The following is a 17,004-nucleotide window of genomic DNA, read 5'->3' as shown; positions in this document are numbered from 1 at the left end:
TGATGTTTTTTTTTCTCCGCTCTTGTCATTTGTAGTTTCAATGGCGCCCTTTCATCGACATGGCTTACAAGCCACCAGGGCCTGCAGCTGATTGAGTGCTAGCACCCACTCCGGGGCCCATGGCTGCGTGCGTTGCTTCACGGTGGGCTTTCTCGCGTGCCTCGCGCTCCCTTGTCTCTGCTGCAATCTGGTCTTCGGTCTTCTTGTTGCCTCGGGCAATGAGCTTCTCGATGAGTCCTCCCTTCTTGGGTGCGTCGGCCTTATCCGACTCTTCAAATTCTTTCAGATAGGCAACACGCTCGTGTGGAGGCATCGCTGCGAGTTCAGAGTCGATCGAGTCACGGTTTTCTATTGTCGTTGTTAGTGATAAGGCTGAAGTATTGCAAATGCTCAACCCTTGGTTAGAGATAAACAAAGGGGGCGCCGACTTGCGGATGTGGAGCTTTAATATAACATGTGGTATTGATCACGTACCCTCAATAGTGCCGACATGACCAGTACCGGTAGCAAAGTCGTTGTCAGGCTGCGACTTGCGGCGACCGCTGCCAATGTGGAGCTTCTCCTTGATCTTGTCCATTGCTGATTGGAGATTCTAGGTTTGTTGGTGAGGAAGTATTCGCTACAGGGTTTTATTTTGAGCGTAGATGTATAAACAGAGCAAAATTTAGGTGTCTGGGGTGCTGTCTAGGGAGAAGGAGGCGTGGGGATGAGGGGTGATGGCTACCAGCTATGCGTGGCGCCTACGTCATAGGCTGGAGGCAATCAAACTACCAGCTGCCTTGTTATGAGTGGATCTATTCAAGCACGGCTCATGATTTCATATACGAATGAACTAAGGCCACTTTTGTTGCGGTTTGATATTCATGCAATCAGTTCTTTTGGATTACATGTCCTCATTGGGTTACATTGGACATGGATCCCCGATTCGGCCCATTGTGTGCGGGAGCACCTGCATGTGCTTAGCATCCACATCAGACTTGAGGGAAACATGGACGGTAGCGGAAAGTGTTGACATCTACGCTTATGCACAATCTTTACCATTTTTATCCATAGATGACGTGTGTGTCGCGCACATGTTTGCTGTTCACAAAACTCTCAAGTGGAGAACACATGCATCCGGTCGGCCCTGTTATCCAAAGAATCGCCAATACCCGAGAAGAAGCCCTGAGCACATGTACCTGGCAGTACTGTGTAAGGGATTGTGAAGAATTACGGAAGCCGAATACACCTTCGAGTCTAAGCCACATCAAATGTGGAGTTACCTTCTCCATCACGCACCGTGCTTATTCTTGAAGAGGCCAAAAAACGTGGAGCATACAGAAGCTCGATAGTATTATGATATTATCGGTGTATACAAAATTGTTGAGTGCCGATTCATCCTTCTTTTGGAGGCATACAAATAGGATATTACTAGATTTACACTCTTGCCAGAAATGCATACAACCCCGCCCTTCTCTACATGTAAGTGGTATCTCAAAAAAAAACATGACACACCCAAACGCCAATTGTATGCTAAACAAAATGCTAACCCAGTCATCAATATCTATACTGAGGAATCCGAGGCGTGAGCGGTGAGACTAAAACTTGTGTGGCCGAATCGCTGGGTGTAATTGTGCTGTCACTCAGCATCGTACTTATACCATGGCTGGTGCTACTTTCTCCATCCATGTCGTGGTGGTAAGTCGGCGGTGGCGCTTGTACCTCCTGCCATTTGGGTGTTATTGATATCATTGACTCGCCATGCAGCTCTTGTGGTTCGTCCGTTACCTGAACGACTGTTTTTTGATCTTGTGGGTAGGCATGTCCGAGTGCATGGTCGTTGGCAGGAGATGCAAGCTCTACCAATGACGCGCCGTTGAGTTCTTGTGGGCCTGGATCTTTGAGTGGTAAGATACTTGAAGACATGTTGTTTCCAGATTCGATTTCGGATATGTTTTTGCCTGCCAGTTCGTACTGTTGATTGCTCGGTGCCTGCTTCTTGCCGTGTCGTTTACGGAAACAGAGGAAGAATGCTAGAATGGCAATAACGATACCCGCGACTGCTCCGATTGCTATTCCAACAATTACGCCGGTGCTGAGATCTGACGACGAGGATCGGGTTGCTGCTAAGTCGCTTGGTGACACGATTGTAATAACTTCTGCAGGAGGTAGGGGGTCGGGAAACACTGCTTGTGCAACCGTAAAGTTTGCCCGTTCATAGTCGACAATCAAGTATGCCTCCTGTAACAATGTTCGGCCAAGTACGTACTGCGATTCATTCGCGGCGCGGCGGATTGGGAAGTAGTTTGTGGCATTTTGGTAGAAAGGATACGAAGCTTGCAGATCAAACGCAGCATATGGCAGCTGGATATTGGTGTAGTTGTCGGTGGCAGCATCCAGCGAGTTGGTAAGCTTAATGGTAAGCGTTGGGTTCTTCGAGACCAGTTGTTCGTGGATAGTATCATTAACAAGATAAAGGTCTGTTTGAGGGTCATAAGTGAGTCCAAAGGCGATTTCGAATTCAGCACAAACGCTCTCGGGTAACCACAAATGTGGCACAGTTGAATCGATGACGGAGAAATGTGCGCCAGAAGTGAGCGAAAATGTTCCGTGCAGCGTGTTGGTGGCCATTATTGAGTTGACACCGACGGTCAGAAGCCGAGAAGAGTCCTGGGAAAATGTAAAAGATAGCTTGTCGGTGACGGTGTCGAATCGTGTCGCATCGTAGCCTCCAAGAATTAGACTTCCCAGGACAGACTTCAATCGGTACTTTGCGCCTGCCGTATACGCGTAGGAAAAACTGGGTATTTGCTTGTTCTGGCGTAGTTGATAGAGCGTCGAATCGACTGGTTGGCTTTGGCTGTTGAAGCTGGATTTGACCTGGCCAAGCCCAAGCATTCCCAGATAATAGTCGGGATCCGCTATAGCAGAGACGATGGAACCTGTGAGGGATAGAGAGGAGGCGTGATCGGCAGCGGCTCCCAGGGACACAATGTCAGTTCCGAATAGGCCTCGTCCGGTGTAGTTGAGGCCCTCCTCCAAATCGACCTGGAACTGCCCTATCGCTGACCATGTTGACGACGCGTTGACCTGGAAGCCGGTATTTTGCGCACTGTTGAAGATTTCGATTCCGCGAAGCTGGGGACAGTTTGAGGGGTCGACTCCAGCCAGGCAACCCTCTGGAGCAATTACATATGTGACGCCTGCTTTGGTGCTCGGTATTAGACGGAAATCCTGGCCGGGCGACCCAACACTGACTTTGAAAGTGCTCCAGCTGCCATCAGCGCCGTCGAACTTGCCCGAGGGAGGGACAGTGTAGGGCGCGGGGGCGCCCATTGCCCGCGCAACGAGACTCATGATGCAGGGAGCGAAGGGAAGTGAGCAAGCAGAAGGCCATTGAGGGGAGCGGCACAGGGCCTTAGTCAGTGGGTGAGGTGGGGTGCGAGTGACATGGTGTGTCAACCCCTTGGTCGGAGAATTATCGACCCAGTCTCAGTTGGCGGAAGGCTGGCGTGGAAAAGTCGCGAAGGTTTGAAGGAATGGGATGGATGGAAGGGTGGCGGCAACCCGCGGAGTGGCTCCATGGCTCCCGAGGCGAAGATCACCGGCCGTGCTCACCATCCCAAGCTTACCGCAAGCCTGCCTAGTGCAACATGTAGGGCGGTGAATACGAGATGGCATGGGAGCGGCACAAGGGTGAAGTCATGTTGAGGGATGGTCTTTTGGGCGTGCTAGGCTCGCAGCCAATAGGAGGTGGCGGTACCGGAACTCGCCGCTGGTCATGTCAGCCTCCATTCACTTATCTGGCACAACCACCCTGCCGTCTTCCTCAATGCCACTCCTGTTGAGCTGATGCCGTTGCTGGCAGTGTCATGTCCATTTCCACCGGGCGACACTTGGCAGTCTGGGGTAGCGGCTCGAAAATGTCGCAAGCGGCCTGCCTGTGCCTCTCCGGACGCCATACATATCTGTCCATGTGCTGTGGTAGTGTATTCGGCACCTACTATCTACACACCATATACGTACACACAAGTACTGCGCAGCACGCCACTCAGTCCATGGCTTGGGCTGCCCCTCTGTTGGTGCTGGCGCAACGCTGCCACGGCTGCCCTCTTCCATTGCCACGCCCGGATTTCGTCGGCCGCGCACATGGCGGTTCCAAGGGGACGACGTATCACGTGGATACCTGAGGACAGAGTTTGCCATGGCCCCAGTGTCAGCGTCGTCGATACACTACCGGCTCGGGCTTGTAAGTAGCTAGCAGCAAAGTTCACTTCGGCAGTGCCAGAGCACATGCAAGTGGAAAGGCGTGGTACCAGGTGAAGGGCGCTGGGCTTACGGGCAGCACATTGTCGTCGAGCACAGGTAGGGTGGCAGCATGTCCTGACATAACAGCATAAGTATACAGCACATGTAAAGTAAGTAAGTACATACGCGTCCACGGCATGTCGCTCTGCCAAGGTTGGTGCCCACCAGGAGAAGCGCATGGACCGCCGTCATTCAACGCGGCATATGCACTTGGCCGGCCATCATCAAACCTACCCGATCGGAGCATCACTCGCTAGTGTCCCCTCGTCGCTGCTGCGCTGCAACAACGTCTTGCTTTGACCTTTGCACCGTCACTCGCTTTGTGTAAAGGCCATAGTAGCAAGATGCGCACATTCGCTCGTTTATATGTGCCTGCCTTGTTCGCCATTGGCGTGGAATCCAGAGCCAAACATGTAATCAGTATGTTCCCGCGACTACACCTCTCCTCTCTTTGCCAGCCATGTTTCCTCGTGACTAATCATTCGTAGCTGGTATGTTGCACCCTCCAACTTTGCAGGTACACAGCAGAAGGATTGATCGCCCTAGACCTCCTTTCTTGGAATCCTTTTTCTCCGGTTGATGCTCCACAAGAGGAATGGCACGCCCCCGAAGCCCCACAGCCTCCATCTCCTCCCCTCGATCCTCCGGACGATGCTCAAGAGCCTGCGTTTGCATTGCCCCCAACGCTTCCTCCTCATTTTGTCGCGAGCCCTGGCCATGCACCAATTGCGCCCGGTCCCCAGCGTTCAGGTCCAATATACACAAATACGACACCGACAAGCGCCCCAACGCCAGTGGTACCTACATTAGTCACTTTCACTCCTCCTTTGCCACCAACCCATTTTCCACAGGCTACCCCAGCCAACCAAACGTCGTCTTCCACATCCAACTCATCCTGCACAGGCTGCTTCCTTGCAGCCAAACGTCCTATAACTACTTGGTTTGATTCTTCAGGCCTTGCTGAACGCTGGACTAGCACGGTTGTGACCGAGACCATCGTTACTGAGTACATCACCTATGTGAATAATGGCACCATCGACACGGTCGTTACCCAGGAACACACTGTCAATCAAACAAAAACTGTAACAGGCAGTAACAATGAAATCATTACTCACACTACGCCCACGTTCACTGTAGAAGTTACGGATGGGGTACGCCTACAGTTCGATGCAGGGCCCACCTATGTTATCTACAACCATATATTCGGTGGACCAGACCAATATATCAACTTGCAGTTAGGCGACAGCAACGAGACTTTCGCGGAATGTGTGCCCAAGGAGACTTCGCTAAAAAACTGGGAGCCGCCCAGGACTGCACTACAAGACTGGACCCATTTGGTAGTAACCCACACGGAACCACTACAAACGACCACCAAAAACCAATACGATTTCCCATTGCCCACCCAGGTCCTTCAATACCTTGAACAAGAGCCAGCCATTCAGTCGCAATTTTGGGGCCTGGATCTTGCTTCATGTTCCTTTCGCAAACCCAGCATCAGTGATTCCCTCCAGCTATCCTTGCCCCATCCTGGTTCCCCAGTACCTACGCAGCCTGGTGTGGGGTTGCCGCCTCCTCCTGTTGCTGCTTCGCCTACGCCCACGTCTCAACCGATATTTGCGTCGCCAACAACATCGACCTTCCTTTCGACAACATACGAATCTACTTCTGTTCACAACACAGTGCGAGGTTGTTTGAGATGCCTCCCTGACTCCCCGGTGTCAATCAAAGCTGATCTGCCTTCACCAACTCCTGCGAGCAACCCCGATATACATAACTTTGTACCCCCGTCAAACGAGCTCAACAAACCAAGTGACAACGTACCCAGACCTTTGAATGTACCTAGGCCCACCCCAAGTGCGCCTGGACCGGTTGCAAGCCCTGGTGGACAAGTTTCAGACCAGTCCGAGAGACCGGATCACCAAGATCAAGACTTTTCAAATTGGCCTCCTCCTGTGATTGTCATTGGAGGCCAGACACTCAGACCAGGGCAAACTCAAACCGTCGACGGAGTTCCTGTTGTTGTTCCCGTTGTTGTTCCCGGGAATGGTGAGGGAGCAAGGATTATTGTGGGCAGTAGCACAGTTGCTCTCGATGCAGCAGTAACACCAGGACCCCCCGTGCTCACTATCGGTGGGGGAACAATCGCTGCCAACCCACAAGGAGAGTTTGTCTTCGGGACGGAAACTTTGAAGCCAGGAGGCCCGCCTGTCATTGTCAATGGAAACACTGTTAGCCTTGGCCCTGGTGGTGTTGCTGTTGTCAATGGCGCCACACAGACTATTACTGCTGGGCTTCCACCTTCTGTCACTGTCCCTCCTGCATCGGTTGTAGGTGATCGTACCATATTTGCGACAGTAGTTGGGGGGTTAACGGTCGGTGTTGTAGAGCCTGGTCAGGCGGTAGGCGCAGGCAGTTGGGTTGTGGTTAGTGGCCAAGCAGCTTATGTACCCGCTCCTGGCTATACTCTCACGCCCGGTGGCGTTCTTACCCTGGCCGGAATAACATACTCTCTGCCTCAAGGCGCACCGGGTGGTGGTGGTGTTATTGTGATCAACGGTCAAACAGCTTACGTACCCGCTGCTGGTCAAACCCTCACACCTGGCGGCGCTCTTACCATTTCGGGAACTACATACTCCTTGCCCGAGGGTGCACCGGGTGGTGTTGTTGTGATCAACGGCGTTACATCTACCATGACTCCTGGTGCTGTTATAACACCTGCTCCTGCGCTGACGATCAGCGATGTCACGTACACACAAACAGTAAGAGACGGAACAACAGAGTACGTGTTGGGTAATGGCACGACGCTTGTACCTGGTTCCACGGTTGAAATGGATGGAACAACATACTCTTTAGACAAGTCAGGTACAGCCTTGATTATCAACGGACAAACGAGCACCGTCCAAAGTTTCCCGAAGAGTAACAGTGCAAGCACTACCAGCTCAAGCATGGCATTTGTAACGACAAGTCGCGATGCTGGCGATCTTATTGCCAGTGGTATAGGCCAGACCAGCAAAGGTGCTGGTGCCTCAGTACAGCATGCAGGCTTCGACAGATGGGTTGAGGGCCTAGTCGTTGGCGCTGCCGGTTGGTTGTTGATGTTATTTTAAAAAGTGATTTGGGTGGTCAGACTAATAGCACTCATGGTTTGGTTTGTATAATAGCGCGGCGCTTTGGGATTGGAAGAGGACTTTGGGAAATCCTGGATACACTCTATGACTTGGCATGGAAGAATACATTGGGCCAAGACACCATCATTTTGAGCAGTACGTGTGGTTATACTGCATGTCATACTAAAATAATATCTAGTATATTGGATCGCATCGGATAAAAAGAGAATAAATGAATATATGATTCAAGGTCTGCATTGACGCGTGAGTGAAAGCCGTTCGAATTCGATACACTAAAAAGATATGAGAGCACACAACGGGCCAACATACTGCTCAACCACTTACATGGTACAGGTCATTTTGATGGAGAAGGTAGATTTGATCGTACGGGCGGAGTGACAAAGTGAAGATTTTGATAGACTACTAGTTTGTTGAAGAGGCTCAGCTGGTACTTGAAGATGGCCGAGTAGAGCGGGCACAATTAGAGAACACGAGATTGATACAAACTCTTTGAAGAGCCGACTTCAATGCATGACCTATACTACAGAACTAGAGATCTGATACTACTTGGCTAAGCTATTTGCTATTGCACACTGTCAATCTCTGAGCGAGCTCTGATGACGGCATTTTGTTACTTTAGAAAACATAAAAGCGCTGAATTTGGCTCATGAGATACACCTTGGTTTCTCATTCCACGGCTAAAATCTCACTCGATGATAAAGATAATGCGGATACGGGGAGGTTGATGTTGTCGTGAGAACATGGTTCGCAGCCGAATCGGGGATAGTCGCAGCCCAGTGCCGAGCCCGCTCAGAAACCTCATCGCAGCATCCTCACCAGCAACCCGCGATCCCGAAAGCTGCCCCCCATCTCCGCAATCCATCTCCTCTCTACCCGCCATGTCTGCAGCTCGAGCCTTCAGCACCGCTTTCCGGGCCGGTGCGCCCCGCGCCCCAATTGCTGCCCGCTACGCCGCCACTCGAAGCTACGCCGCCGCTGCCCCATCTGGCTCTGCCATCAAGCCCCCGGTTGCCCTCTTCGGCGTTGACGGAACCTACGCGAGCGCTCTGGTACGACTTCCATGAGTTCAATTGGCTAGTTAGCAATGATTGGGAGGATGCAAGACGAAGGGAAACAATGGGAGAGTTTTGGAGAAGAGGAAAGCTTGGCTAACATTTTATGTGTGTTAGTACACCGCGGCGGCAAAGACCAATGCTCTCGAGCCCACGGCCAAGTCTCTGTCGAACCTCCAGGGTGTGTTCCAGAAGGACGCCAAGCTCAACGAGATCCTCCACGCGCCTTCGCTGTCTGTGTCGGATAAGCAGCAGATTGTCCAGGAGCTCCAGAAGCACATTGGCAGCGCTGACAAGGAGGGCATCGTCAAGAACCTGCTCAACACTCTCGCCGAGAACAACCGATTGAGCGTGCTGAAGGGCGTTGTTGAGAAGTTTGGCGTGCTCATGGGTGCGCACCGTGGTGAGGTTGAACTTACCGTTACCAGCGCTGCGGTACGTAGAAATTTCTGGATATTAGAGAGTGCCCCCAAAACTCGAAGATGATGGGAGCGGGAGAGAAATGGCGTTGATGAGATGCAAATGACTGACAAAGAGAACAGCCCCTTGACAACCGGACAATCAGCCGCCTTGAGACCGCCATCAAGAACTCGCAATACGTAACCAGCGGCCAGACGCTCAAGGTTGTGCCCAAGGTCAACCCTGAGATCCGTGGTGGACTTATCGTTGAGATTGCCGACCGCACGATTGACTTGTCTGTCGCCAACAAGATGGCCAAGATGAACAAGCTCCTCACTGAGGCTTTGTAAGCTTAGAAGTGTGTGCGTGTATGTGTATGTATGTGCATACGATGAATGGACAGTGAGGGAAGGGAGATGTGTATTTTAGATGAGTCTCGGAAAAAGAGCAATTTATTACCGTCTACCACCTTAATTTTATGCAAGTGCTAGAGAGTGATTCGAGTGTATGTATGATTTAGGTACGTTATAGTGTTAAAGTAACTGGTGGTTTATAAATCAGAACATTGATGCAGTGACTTATTCCTAGCATGTTTGACAATCTTAACATCATCACTACACTTCCGGTCTAGTAGCCTCCTCCTTCTCCTCCTCCTCCTCCTCCTACTATGAGCACCCTACACATCTCACTTTCAAACACACACAAGCAAATTCCCCCCCTTCTACTCCCCCTCTGCCTGCTCCTTGATCTCCACCTCCATCTCCACCTCCTCCTCCCTCCTCCCTTCCTCTTCCCCTTTCCCTTCCTTCCCAGACCCCTCCCTCAAACTCGCATCAACAACCCACCCCCCATCATACTCCTCCCTCCGCATCGTCGCCCGCCCGACATCCAACTTGGACGCCAACCCTTTCAGCTCCGCATCACTGTACTCGCCCGAGTGGAAACGGTACCAGAACAGTAATTCGTTCATGTGCGTTGCGTTGGTGACTTGGATACTGTCGTGATTTTTAAGTTTCTGAAATGTTGGTCTCTCGTGTTAGTTTTGTGGGCTATTACGCTTTTCGTGTGTGTGTGTGTGTGTGTGTGTTTTTGAGAAAGGTGCGGGTTGAGAGAGATCAATGGGTGGTGAGGAAGAGGAGGAACGTACGACGGTGGTAGGAAAGGTGAAGAAGAATGGGGGTGTTTTTTCGAGTTCGGCAATGGTGAAGGGGCGGGTGGAGGTGCAGGCTAGGCTGGGGACTTCAGTGATGGAGGCTAGGGGTTTGAAGCGCGGTGAGTCTTCTTGCTTTGGTTGTTGCGGATGTTGCGACTGCAGCAGCTGCTGTGGCTGTTGTGTGTGTGGAGATGCGCTGTTGGTTGCTGTACTGGCTGGAGTTGGAAATGACATTGTAGCTACAGATGGCGTTGAATGAATATATGCCTTATGGTGTTTGAAGTACTGCTTGGTGATATTGATACTGTGTGAGTGGGTGGTGTTGCGGACAGGAGTGGATGTGAGTGAATACGTAGTTTGGTTGTGAAACTGTTGGGGGAAAGAACGAGGTGGGCTCATCAATTGTGGTTCAGCAGGGCCGGATGGGTACAACGGAACAACCAGAAGAGGATCAATTCATGAAAAAGAAGGTACCCGAGAGCAACCTGCAAAACAGTGTATCTATACTGTCCAGTTCTATTGTAGCTTGCAGTAGTTTCTCCCATGCTCTACCTGCCAGCGACAGAGACTCACCTCAACGACCATGCCCAAGAAGCCGGCAATGCAAATGCCAGCCGAGTCACTTACGCTTGTCGCACCCAGACTAAACTCCCTGTCCTCTTTGGGCACATTATCGGTTATCTCAGCAAACGTGCTGACGTAAACCAGGCCGCCTAGCAAACCTTCCCAGAATATGATGATGCAGACAATGTAGTAGCTTGGGATGAATGCAAACATGGCGTGCAGCGTGAGCAGAATGAGATTGCCGACTTGGAGAAAGGAAGGAAGGTAGAGATGATGGATGCGTATGAAGGGCGTTGAAGAGCGTGAGATGAAGACACCGACCTGGTAGATTGCATTGTAGGTGCTGTAGAAGGAGCGGTACTCATCAAAGGGGGAGGATTCGAGAGGGAACAGCAAGGTGGGTGCGACACCTTGGTTGATGGTGTACTCGGCAATGTAGACTAGGAGAAGAGGCAGCATGCTGGGGTGTGTCAGTCGCAAGTGGGTGGGTGACATGGGGGGGGGGGGGGGGTTGGGCTACTTACTAAGGAAAGAACAAGCCTCTTGCACGGTTCAGATTGGCCTGGAAACTACTCAGCGCACTACTAGCAGGCTTACTGTTGGCGGAGCTAAAGGTGCGGCCCGAGGCCGAGTGCATCGAGGAAGAGAGCAGGTCATCGTGCTCCCGGGCCTCTGTTGCTTCTTCGTCCTCGGCGTCTGCTTCTTCATCGTCGATGGCTTCGTACTCGGCCTGCTTACTGGTGCCAGCGCGGAGTGGGCCAAGGGGGAGGACAAAGAAAAAGCTAAAGATCATGACCAGGGGTAGGAAGGAAAAGACAAGCAAGCTTGTGCGGGGATCGATGCCGAGTGTGTTTGTCGCAATGGCGTATGCGCCCGCACCGATCAAGCCCGCACCACCCGTACCGGAGCCCCAGGAAGCCAGTGCAAAGTGGCCGTAGAAATGGGTGAGACCCAGGAAGCTAAGCTCGCCACCCCCGCTGCTGAGGCTGGCCATCATGATGCCACACATTTTGATTGCGATTGTAGCCGAGTCCTGCAAGGGCGGGGTGAGGGCGATGATGAGCATGCCGGCTGCGGACAGGGCGACAAAGGCGACGATGCGGACATGGTAGGGGATCTTGTGTATGAAGTAGGGGGCGCATAGTTTTGTAAGGAACGAGGGTAGGACATCGGCGAGGAGGACGACGCCCTTGGGGACGTTGGGGCCTACGAGGTCGAGGGCGGCGGAGAGGATGATTACGTAGAGGACGTTGTTGATGAGGCCTAGAGCTTGTAAGCGGGGGTGTCTGTAGGCTGAATATTGAGCATGCAGGGAGATTGCAGGAGGGCGAAGAGGCATACCAAACAACCAAAAAGCCGCACACACTCTTGGATCAGCGCCATGGAAGACGTGCTGCAGACGGGCGCGATAGAGGGCCCAGGAAGAAGCAGGAGAGCCAGGCATGGGGAGGAGCGACATGTATTTGCGAAGGGGGATGGCGGCACTTTACATATCACACACACACATATGCACACGCATACATAGACTGCAGAGGGGAAAGGGCTACAGGGCACGTGGAGCGGATACGGGCGTGGTGGGTGAGTGGTGGTTGTGGTTGTGGTCGTGGTCGTGGCCGTGGTAGTGGCCGTGGTAGTGGTGGTGGTGAGGGCTGCAGCTGACGATGTGGCTTGGCATCTGGCGGTCTGGGAACCATTCAGGAACAGGATGCATGGCCTGCTGGTCCGAGGTTGCATCGACGTTTCTTTTTTGTGCGCGAGTCGCCATGGCATGCACCCACCACACCCACCCACCAGGGCGAGACGGCTACTAGGGCGTTTTGCCATGTGCATGCACACATGTGTACGCATCATCCACAGGCTGGCGGGTGTGGTGGGCACATGGTTTGCATTTGATGCTGCTGCCATCACATCATGGCCAGCTAGCGGGCGTGGGCTGGGGGCCCTGGTAGCAGAAGATGCACGCACATGCGGGGCTCTCTCGGCCTCCTGCTCGCCTACAGGGATGCAGCCACTAGCGGCCCTCTCGCCGTGCGGCAGCGCTTGGGTCCGTTGCGCCTTTCTCGTTTCCTCGCATGCTCGACCTTTCTGCTGGTGCTGGTGCTGGTGCTGGTGCCGATGCCTTTGCTGCCTATGCCTGATCTTGCCCTCACCCTCTCCCTCACCCTCTTCTCCGCTTCTTCATTCCAATACCTGCTGATCCTCGGTCCCTCTTCCCATCTTTCCCCTCCCTTCTTGGCACCACCCTCCCTTCTTGCGCAACCATCAACAGAGCGGACCCTGTCACGCTGTCTTCGCAAAGCCCCTCCATTGCCTGCTATACATAGTACCGCCGAGCCCATGAGCCCAACCCTACAATGAGCCGCCCGCCGTCTTTCCAACGCCCACCAGATGGCCCCGTGAACAACAGCCACCCACACTCCTCCCAGCCCTATCCCGCCTACCCTCCCTCCTCGCCCTCACCCTCGCAACAGCCCTCGCACGCGCCCCACGCCGCCGACGCAAAGTCGACCTCTCGTCGCGACGCATTCTACCCTTCGACCCCGCAACACGCTCGACATGGCAGCCAAACGCGGCCGGGAGGGAACAACGTGCCCCAGGGCCAGGCAGGAGAGGGGCACGCCCAGGGAGCTTGGTCAAACACAGGTACGGATCACTGTCTACCCATTTCTCCAAGAGCGCACCAAGGCGCATGGACAATGGCTGCCCTGGCCTGCAATCATCGACACAGCCTGTACATATATCACTGAGAACTGGTCGGGTGGGTGGGTATTCGACAAAGAGACGACATGGACCAGAGGCATCGCCTGCAGGGACAGGGTGCATGCCACGTCAATTGCGAAAAAGCACCTCACCGCCTGTCGACCGTCCATTGTAGTGCACACAGCGACAGGCCATGGTTCCCAGCTAGCAGTCGCCTTTGACGGAGCGTCGCAGCCTTCCAGCCCGAGCCACACAATGATTTGAGCTGCGCACTTTGGTGCGCGCCAGTTGTTTGGTGGAGCGGGCATGGGTCTGGCGAATTTCATGGCGCACTCCGCACATGTGGCTCCTGGCTAATGCAAGATCGGCGGGCCTCTAAGCCTCTTTCGAAAAGTCGCGACTCACCGTCCAAGCTTGTGCTGATCCATGTCTCTAGCGCGACCGATTCACTATGAAACCCATCACGTCCAGCCGGGCCCTTTGCCAGCCATGACCACTCCAAATAATAATAATCCTCCCCCCGCCCCGTATGCCTTCGACGCTGCCCGCACTCGCTCGCTGAACGGCGCCAGTCCTCCCCATCCATACGGTACTACAGCCCACCCCCGCCTGCCCGCACCCAGTCACCCCCCTCCCCTCCCCTCCAAGCTTCTGCTCGAGCTAACTCTGCACCAAAGGCCCGTCTCGCGACCCTCCACCGCCTCCATCCTATGCGCGACCGCAGATGCCTCCTCCATCCTCGCCCACCCAGCAGCATCCTCATGCATCTCAACCACCGCGCTCGCAATACCCTCCCAACTTTGCTGCCGCCAGGGAGCTCCCAGGCCTAGGCCAAGCAATGCGACCGGGTGCCAGCATGGCCATCTCATCCTTGATCGGTGGCGGGGGTGACACAGGCGCCCCCATCCAAACAACACAGTCGCCATCATCGCCCTCCGCAAACGCGCCCTCATCCAACGGCCACAGCATGCAGCCGCCCTCGCCGCGTCACGCATTGCCATCGGGCCCCCGATCAGACTTTGCGCCCTTTCGCCGCCAGCAGACGCCCGAGCGCGGCACGTATGGAGCAAACACCTCGCGCCCCTCTGATGCACACCCTTATTCATCGGCATCACCTGGCCAGTCCTACAGCAATCAAGCCTCGCCTGACTCTGGCCGCCAGTCGCTTCCACCAAACGCACCGCCTTACAAGCCCATGAATTTTCCTGGCCAACGTCTCTACGCGCAGGACCCGAATCGCCAATCCGCTACAAACGTCCCGCCTCGGCCGAACAGCCAGCCAAATGGCCCACCAGGGAACAATGATCAAGAGGGCAGGGTCGTGTATGACGCGTTTGGGAGCCGGCGCGACACATACGGTCCACACGAAGAGCGGCGACGAACCTTGGGCGAGTCGCATCACGCAAGACCGAATGCCGCTGAGCTCCTGGCAGGCGGTAACCAAAGCGGACCCGAGAGAGATAGGGCTGCGACCGTACATCCCGTGTCACAATCTGCATTCAGCCCACCGCAAGAGCACCGCAACATTTCTGGCTCATCGGAACCCCCGCGCAACTTGTGGCGGCATTCGGCACCAACGGCCCCTAGCCGCGAACATGGCCACGATGGACGACAAGACGAGCCACCGCCATTGCACCGCACGTACGGCCCATATCCTCCTGCCATGCTGGGAGTTGCACGCTATGGCGCGCAAACCTCCGAGGAGATGCTCCGCCGCAGTGTGGACCACCTAGGGCACCGTGTGGTAGAGCAGTACCATGCTCCTCCTACCTCGGACCCGACCACCATGGAGCGCCACAGAACTGAGCCACTTGCTCGCTCGTTATCTTCTGGAGGGAGGTCTCTGTACGACCAGCCTCAGAAGATGGGTGAGGCCATGCAACACTCCAAGTCGCACATTGGCTTCGGACTCGAGGCAAGCAGACGAACCGGTCGCGCCTCCCCATTGCCGCAGGCAGTCCAGGGTGCGCAAGGACAACCCCTGTCAATTGGCAAAGATCCGGGAATCAAGAGCGAGTTTGGCCGAATGTTTTCAGGTTTGGGCAGTGGTTTAGGATCGTCTACACCGTCGCGTGGAAGCCCAATGCCACAAAACGGACAGGGTTCGTTCGAGTCAGAGAATGGCGAGATGATGAGAAGAATAGGCTCTCAGCAAGGAAAGAAGCCAAAGCGAGCAAAAGACGAGGAGGGTGTCTTTGACATGGACAGTCCTGATGGCAGAGGAACCCCGTTCGGCTCTCGCGGTGCTAAACGCAATAAACATCATCACCACCACCATCATCATCATCCCCCGCCTCATCAGTAAGTCAACCATGCTGTTCCCCCTTTTCGCCTACTTTCCAAAGTTCATGCTAACAATTTGGCAGTCATCATCATCACCACCACCATCACCATCATCAACACAAGCCCGACGACGAAGGCCTGCCCGCACCGACGACGGCGATTCTCAACGGCCGACCAACGCCCCTACCTCAAGCAGGTCCCGGCCAGTCTGTCCACCATCACCACCATATTCAGGGGAATCCCCACCATCACCATCACCACCATCACGCGCCCCGCCCGACCATGCCTGTGGCACTTGCAGCACCAATCAAGATTCACGACATACAGCCCATCTTGGAAGAAGCTGCCAAGCGACCTCGAAGACATCTTGGATCACAATTGTACCAAGCCAAGACTGAATTGCCAAAACCCAATTCATCGTTGGATGACCAATTTGGCTACGCCTCGAAGCCCCAGCGACTACCGCGCTTTGACGTTAATCCTATCAACTGTACCTTCACAATCAGAGTGCCGAGATACTACTTGAAGCCACGACAACGCCAGCATATTGTATTAGAGAGGCATCTCTGGGGGGCGCGTGTATACCGTGATGATTCCGATCCTCTAGCTGCTGCTATCCACTCGGGGTGGATCCGTGGCGAGTGGGACGATACCGTCGATGTTGCCATGCTTGATCCACGCATCACAGCGCCCAACGATCCGTCTGACGCCGAAGATGTCCTTACCAAGCTCCCCGCTGCGCCTGTAACCCCGCCTGCCGACATGGATTTGCAGATTGAGATTGTCATTCTGCCGCAGCTTCAGGAGTATATGGGGTCGGTCGAGTACGGAATCTCGAGCAGGAAGAGCAAGGGACACGAAGGCCTTAGCTTCATGATTAACAAGATTCGATGGGTAGAAGAAGGTATTGGCAGCCGAGGACAAGATCGAACAGCAGCAGCATTGAAACGCCGACTGGATGCCAGCGCTGCACTGCTCGCTCTCAAGAGTGGGATTGTTGATTCCTGCAGGGTTAATGGCATTGCAAGACTACACGCTTGATGTTCAGTCGAGTTGGCGCAACCTCTCGACATATAACGGCCGTCTCAGATTTTATGGCATATGGAATTTTGTAGCATGCAGTTGAGTTTGAGCATTGCTAGATACCCGCATCTTTTATTTTATGCTCGAGTTTTGGCGCAGGATTTTGCACATAGCGAAGGCGAACAAGTTTGTGTTGCTATTTTTACGACAATCTGAAGGGGTGTTTACTAATTGGGTATACCGAGAAGAAGAGGACGAAAGCAAAAAGTATCTGGTAGCGCTTGTAGTGATGATGAAATATTTATAGCGTGATTTGATCCTGGTGTTGGCGTTTGTGCACGTGGTTTGGGTAGTGGAAGATAAACACATCCCGCGGGATTACACACGCATACACATACATGCAAGTTTAAGGCGA

General features: G+C 53.8%; 7 protein-coding genes across 7 annotated transcripts; 3 read left to right on the top strand and 4 right to left on the bottom strand.

Moving 5' to 3' along the window:
• Positions 1 to 64: 64 nt before the first annotated feature.
• On the bottom strand, positions 65 to 577 carry COCMIDRAFT_7329 (uncharacterized protein; the record flags this gene model as incomplete). Its single annotated transcript, XM_007692058.1, has 2 exons — positions 65 to 348; positions 475 to 577. 2 exons carry the CDS (start codon positions 575 to 577, stop codon positions 65 to 67), a joined length of 387 nt encoding a protein of 128 aa, XP_007690248.1.
• A 959-nt stretch (positions 578 to 1,536) lies between these two features.
• COCMIDRAFT_7328 (uncharacterized protein) lies at positions 1,537 to 3,336 on the bottom strand (the record flags this gene model as incomplete). The annotated part of the gene is made up of 1 exon (XM_007692057.1): positions 1,537 to 3,336. One exon carries the CDS (start codon positions 3,334 to 3,336, stop codon positions 1,537 to 1,539), a length of 1,800 nt encoding a protein of 599 aa, XP_007690247.1.
• Positions 3,337 to 4,631: 1,295 nt separating this feature from the next.
• On the top strand, positions 4,632 to 7,394 carry COCMIDRAFT_101400 (uncharacterized protein; the record flags this gene model as incomplete). The annotated part of the gene is made up of 2 exons (XM_007692091.1): positions 4,632 to 4,707; positions 4,819 to 7,394. The coding sequence occupies 2 exons, from the start codon at positions 4,632 to 4,634 to the stop codon at positions 7,392 to 7,394; spliced, it is 2,652 nt and encodes an 883-aa protein (XP_007690281.1).
• Positions 7,395 to 8,293: 899 nt separating this feature from the next.
• On the top strand, positions 8,294 to 9,216 carry COCMIDRAFT_7326 (uncharacterized protein; the record flags this gene model as incomplete). Its single annotated transcript, XM_007692056.1, has 3 exons — positions 8,294 to 8,464; positions 8,585 to 8,902; positions 9,010 to 9,216. 3 exons carry the CDS (start codon positions 8,294 to 8,296, stop codon positions 9,214 to 9,216), a joined length of 696 nt encoding a protein of 231 aa, XP_007690246.1.
• A 371-nt stretch (positions 9,217 to 9,587) lies between these two features.
• Positions 9,588 to 10,253, bottom strand: COCMIDRAFT_101401 (uncharacterized protein; the record flags this gene model as incomplete). Its single annotated transcript, XM_007692090.1, has 2 exons — positions 9,588 to 9,881; positions 10,014 to 10,253. The coding sequence occupies 2 exons, from the start codon at positions 10,251 to 10,253 to the stop codon at positions 9,588 to 9,590; spliced, it is 534 nt and encodes a 177-aa protein (XP_007690280.1).
• Positions 10,254 to 10,535: 282 nt separating this feature from the next.
• COCMIDRAFT_38825 (uncharacterized protein) lies at positions 10,536 to 12,027 on the bottom strand (the record flags this gene model as incomplete). The annotated part of the gene is made up of 3 exons (XM_007692078.1): positions 10,536 to 11,043; positions 11,108 to 11,846; positions 11,925 to 12,027. The coding sequence occupies 3 exons, from the start codon at positions 12,025 to 12,027 to the stop codon at positions 10,536 to 10,538; spliced, it is 1,350 nt and encodes a 449-aa protein (XP_007690268.1).
• Positions 12,028 to 13,772: 1,745 nt separating this feature from the next.
• COCMIDRAFT_28296 (uncharacterized protein) lies at positions 13,773 to 16,607 on the top strand (the record flags this gene model as incomplete). Its single annotated transcript, XM_007692068.1, has 3 exons — positions 13,773 to 13,872; positions 13,961 to 15,584; positions 15,650 to 16,607. 3 exons carry the CDS (start codon positions 13,773 to 13,775, stop codon positions 16,605 to 16,607), a joined length of 2,682 nt encoding a protein of 893 aa, XP_007690258.1.
• Between the last annotated feature and the right edge of the window lie 397 nt (positions 16,608 to 17,004).

The sequence above is a fragment of the Bipolaris oryzae genome (genome assembly GCF_000523455.1).
Source record: "Bipolaris oryzae ATCC 44560 unplaced genomic scaffold scaffold_118, whole genome shotgun sequence".
Classification (NCBI taxonomy): Eukaryota; Fungi; Ascomycota; class Dothideomycetes; order Pleosporales; family Pleosporaceae; genus Bipolaris; species Bipolaris oryzae.
Note: the sequence above shows the minus strand (reverse complement) of the source record. Positions and strands in the feature narration are given on the sequence as shown.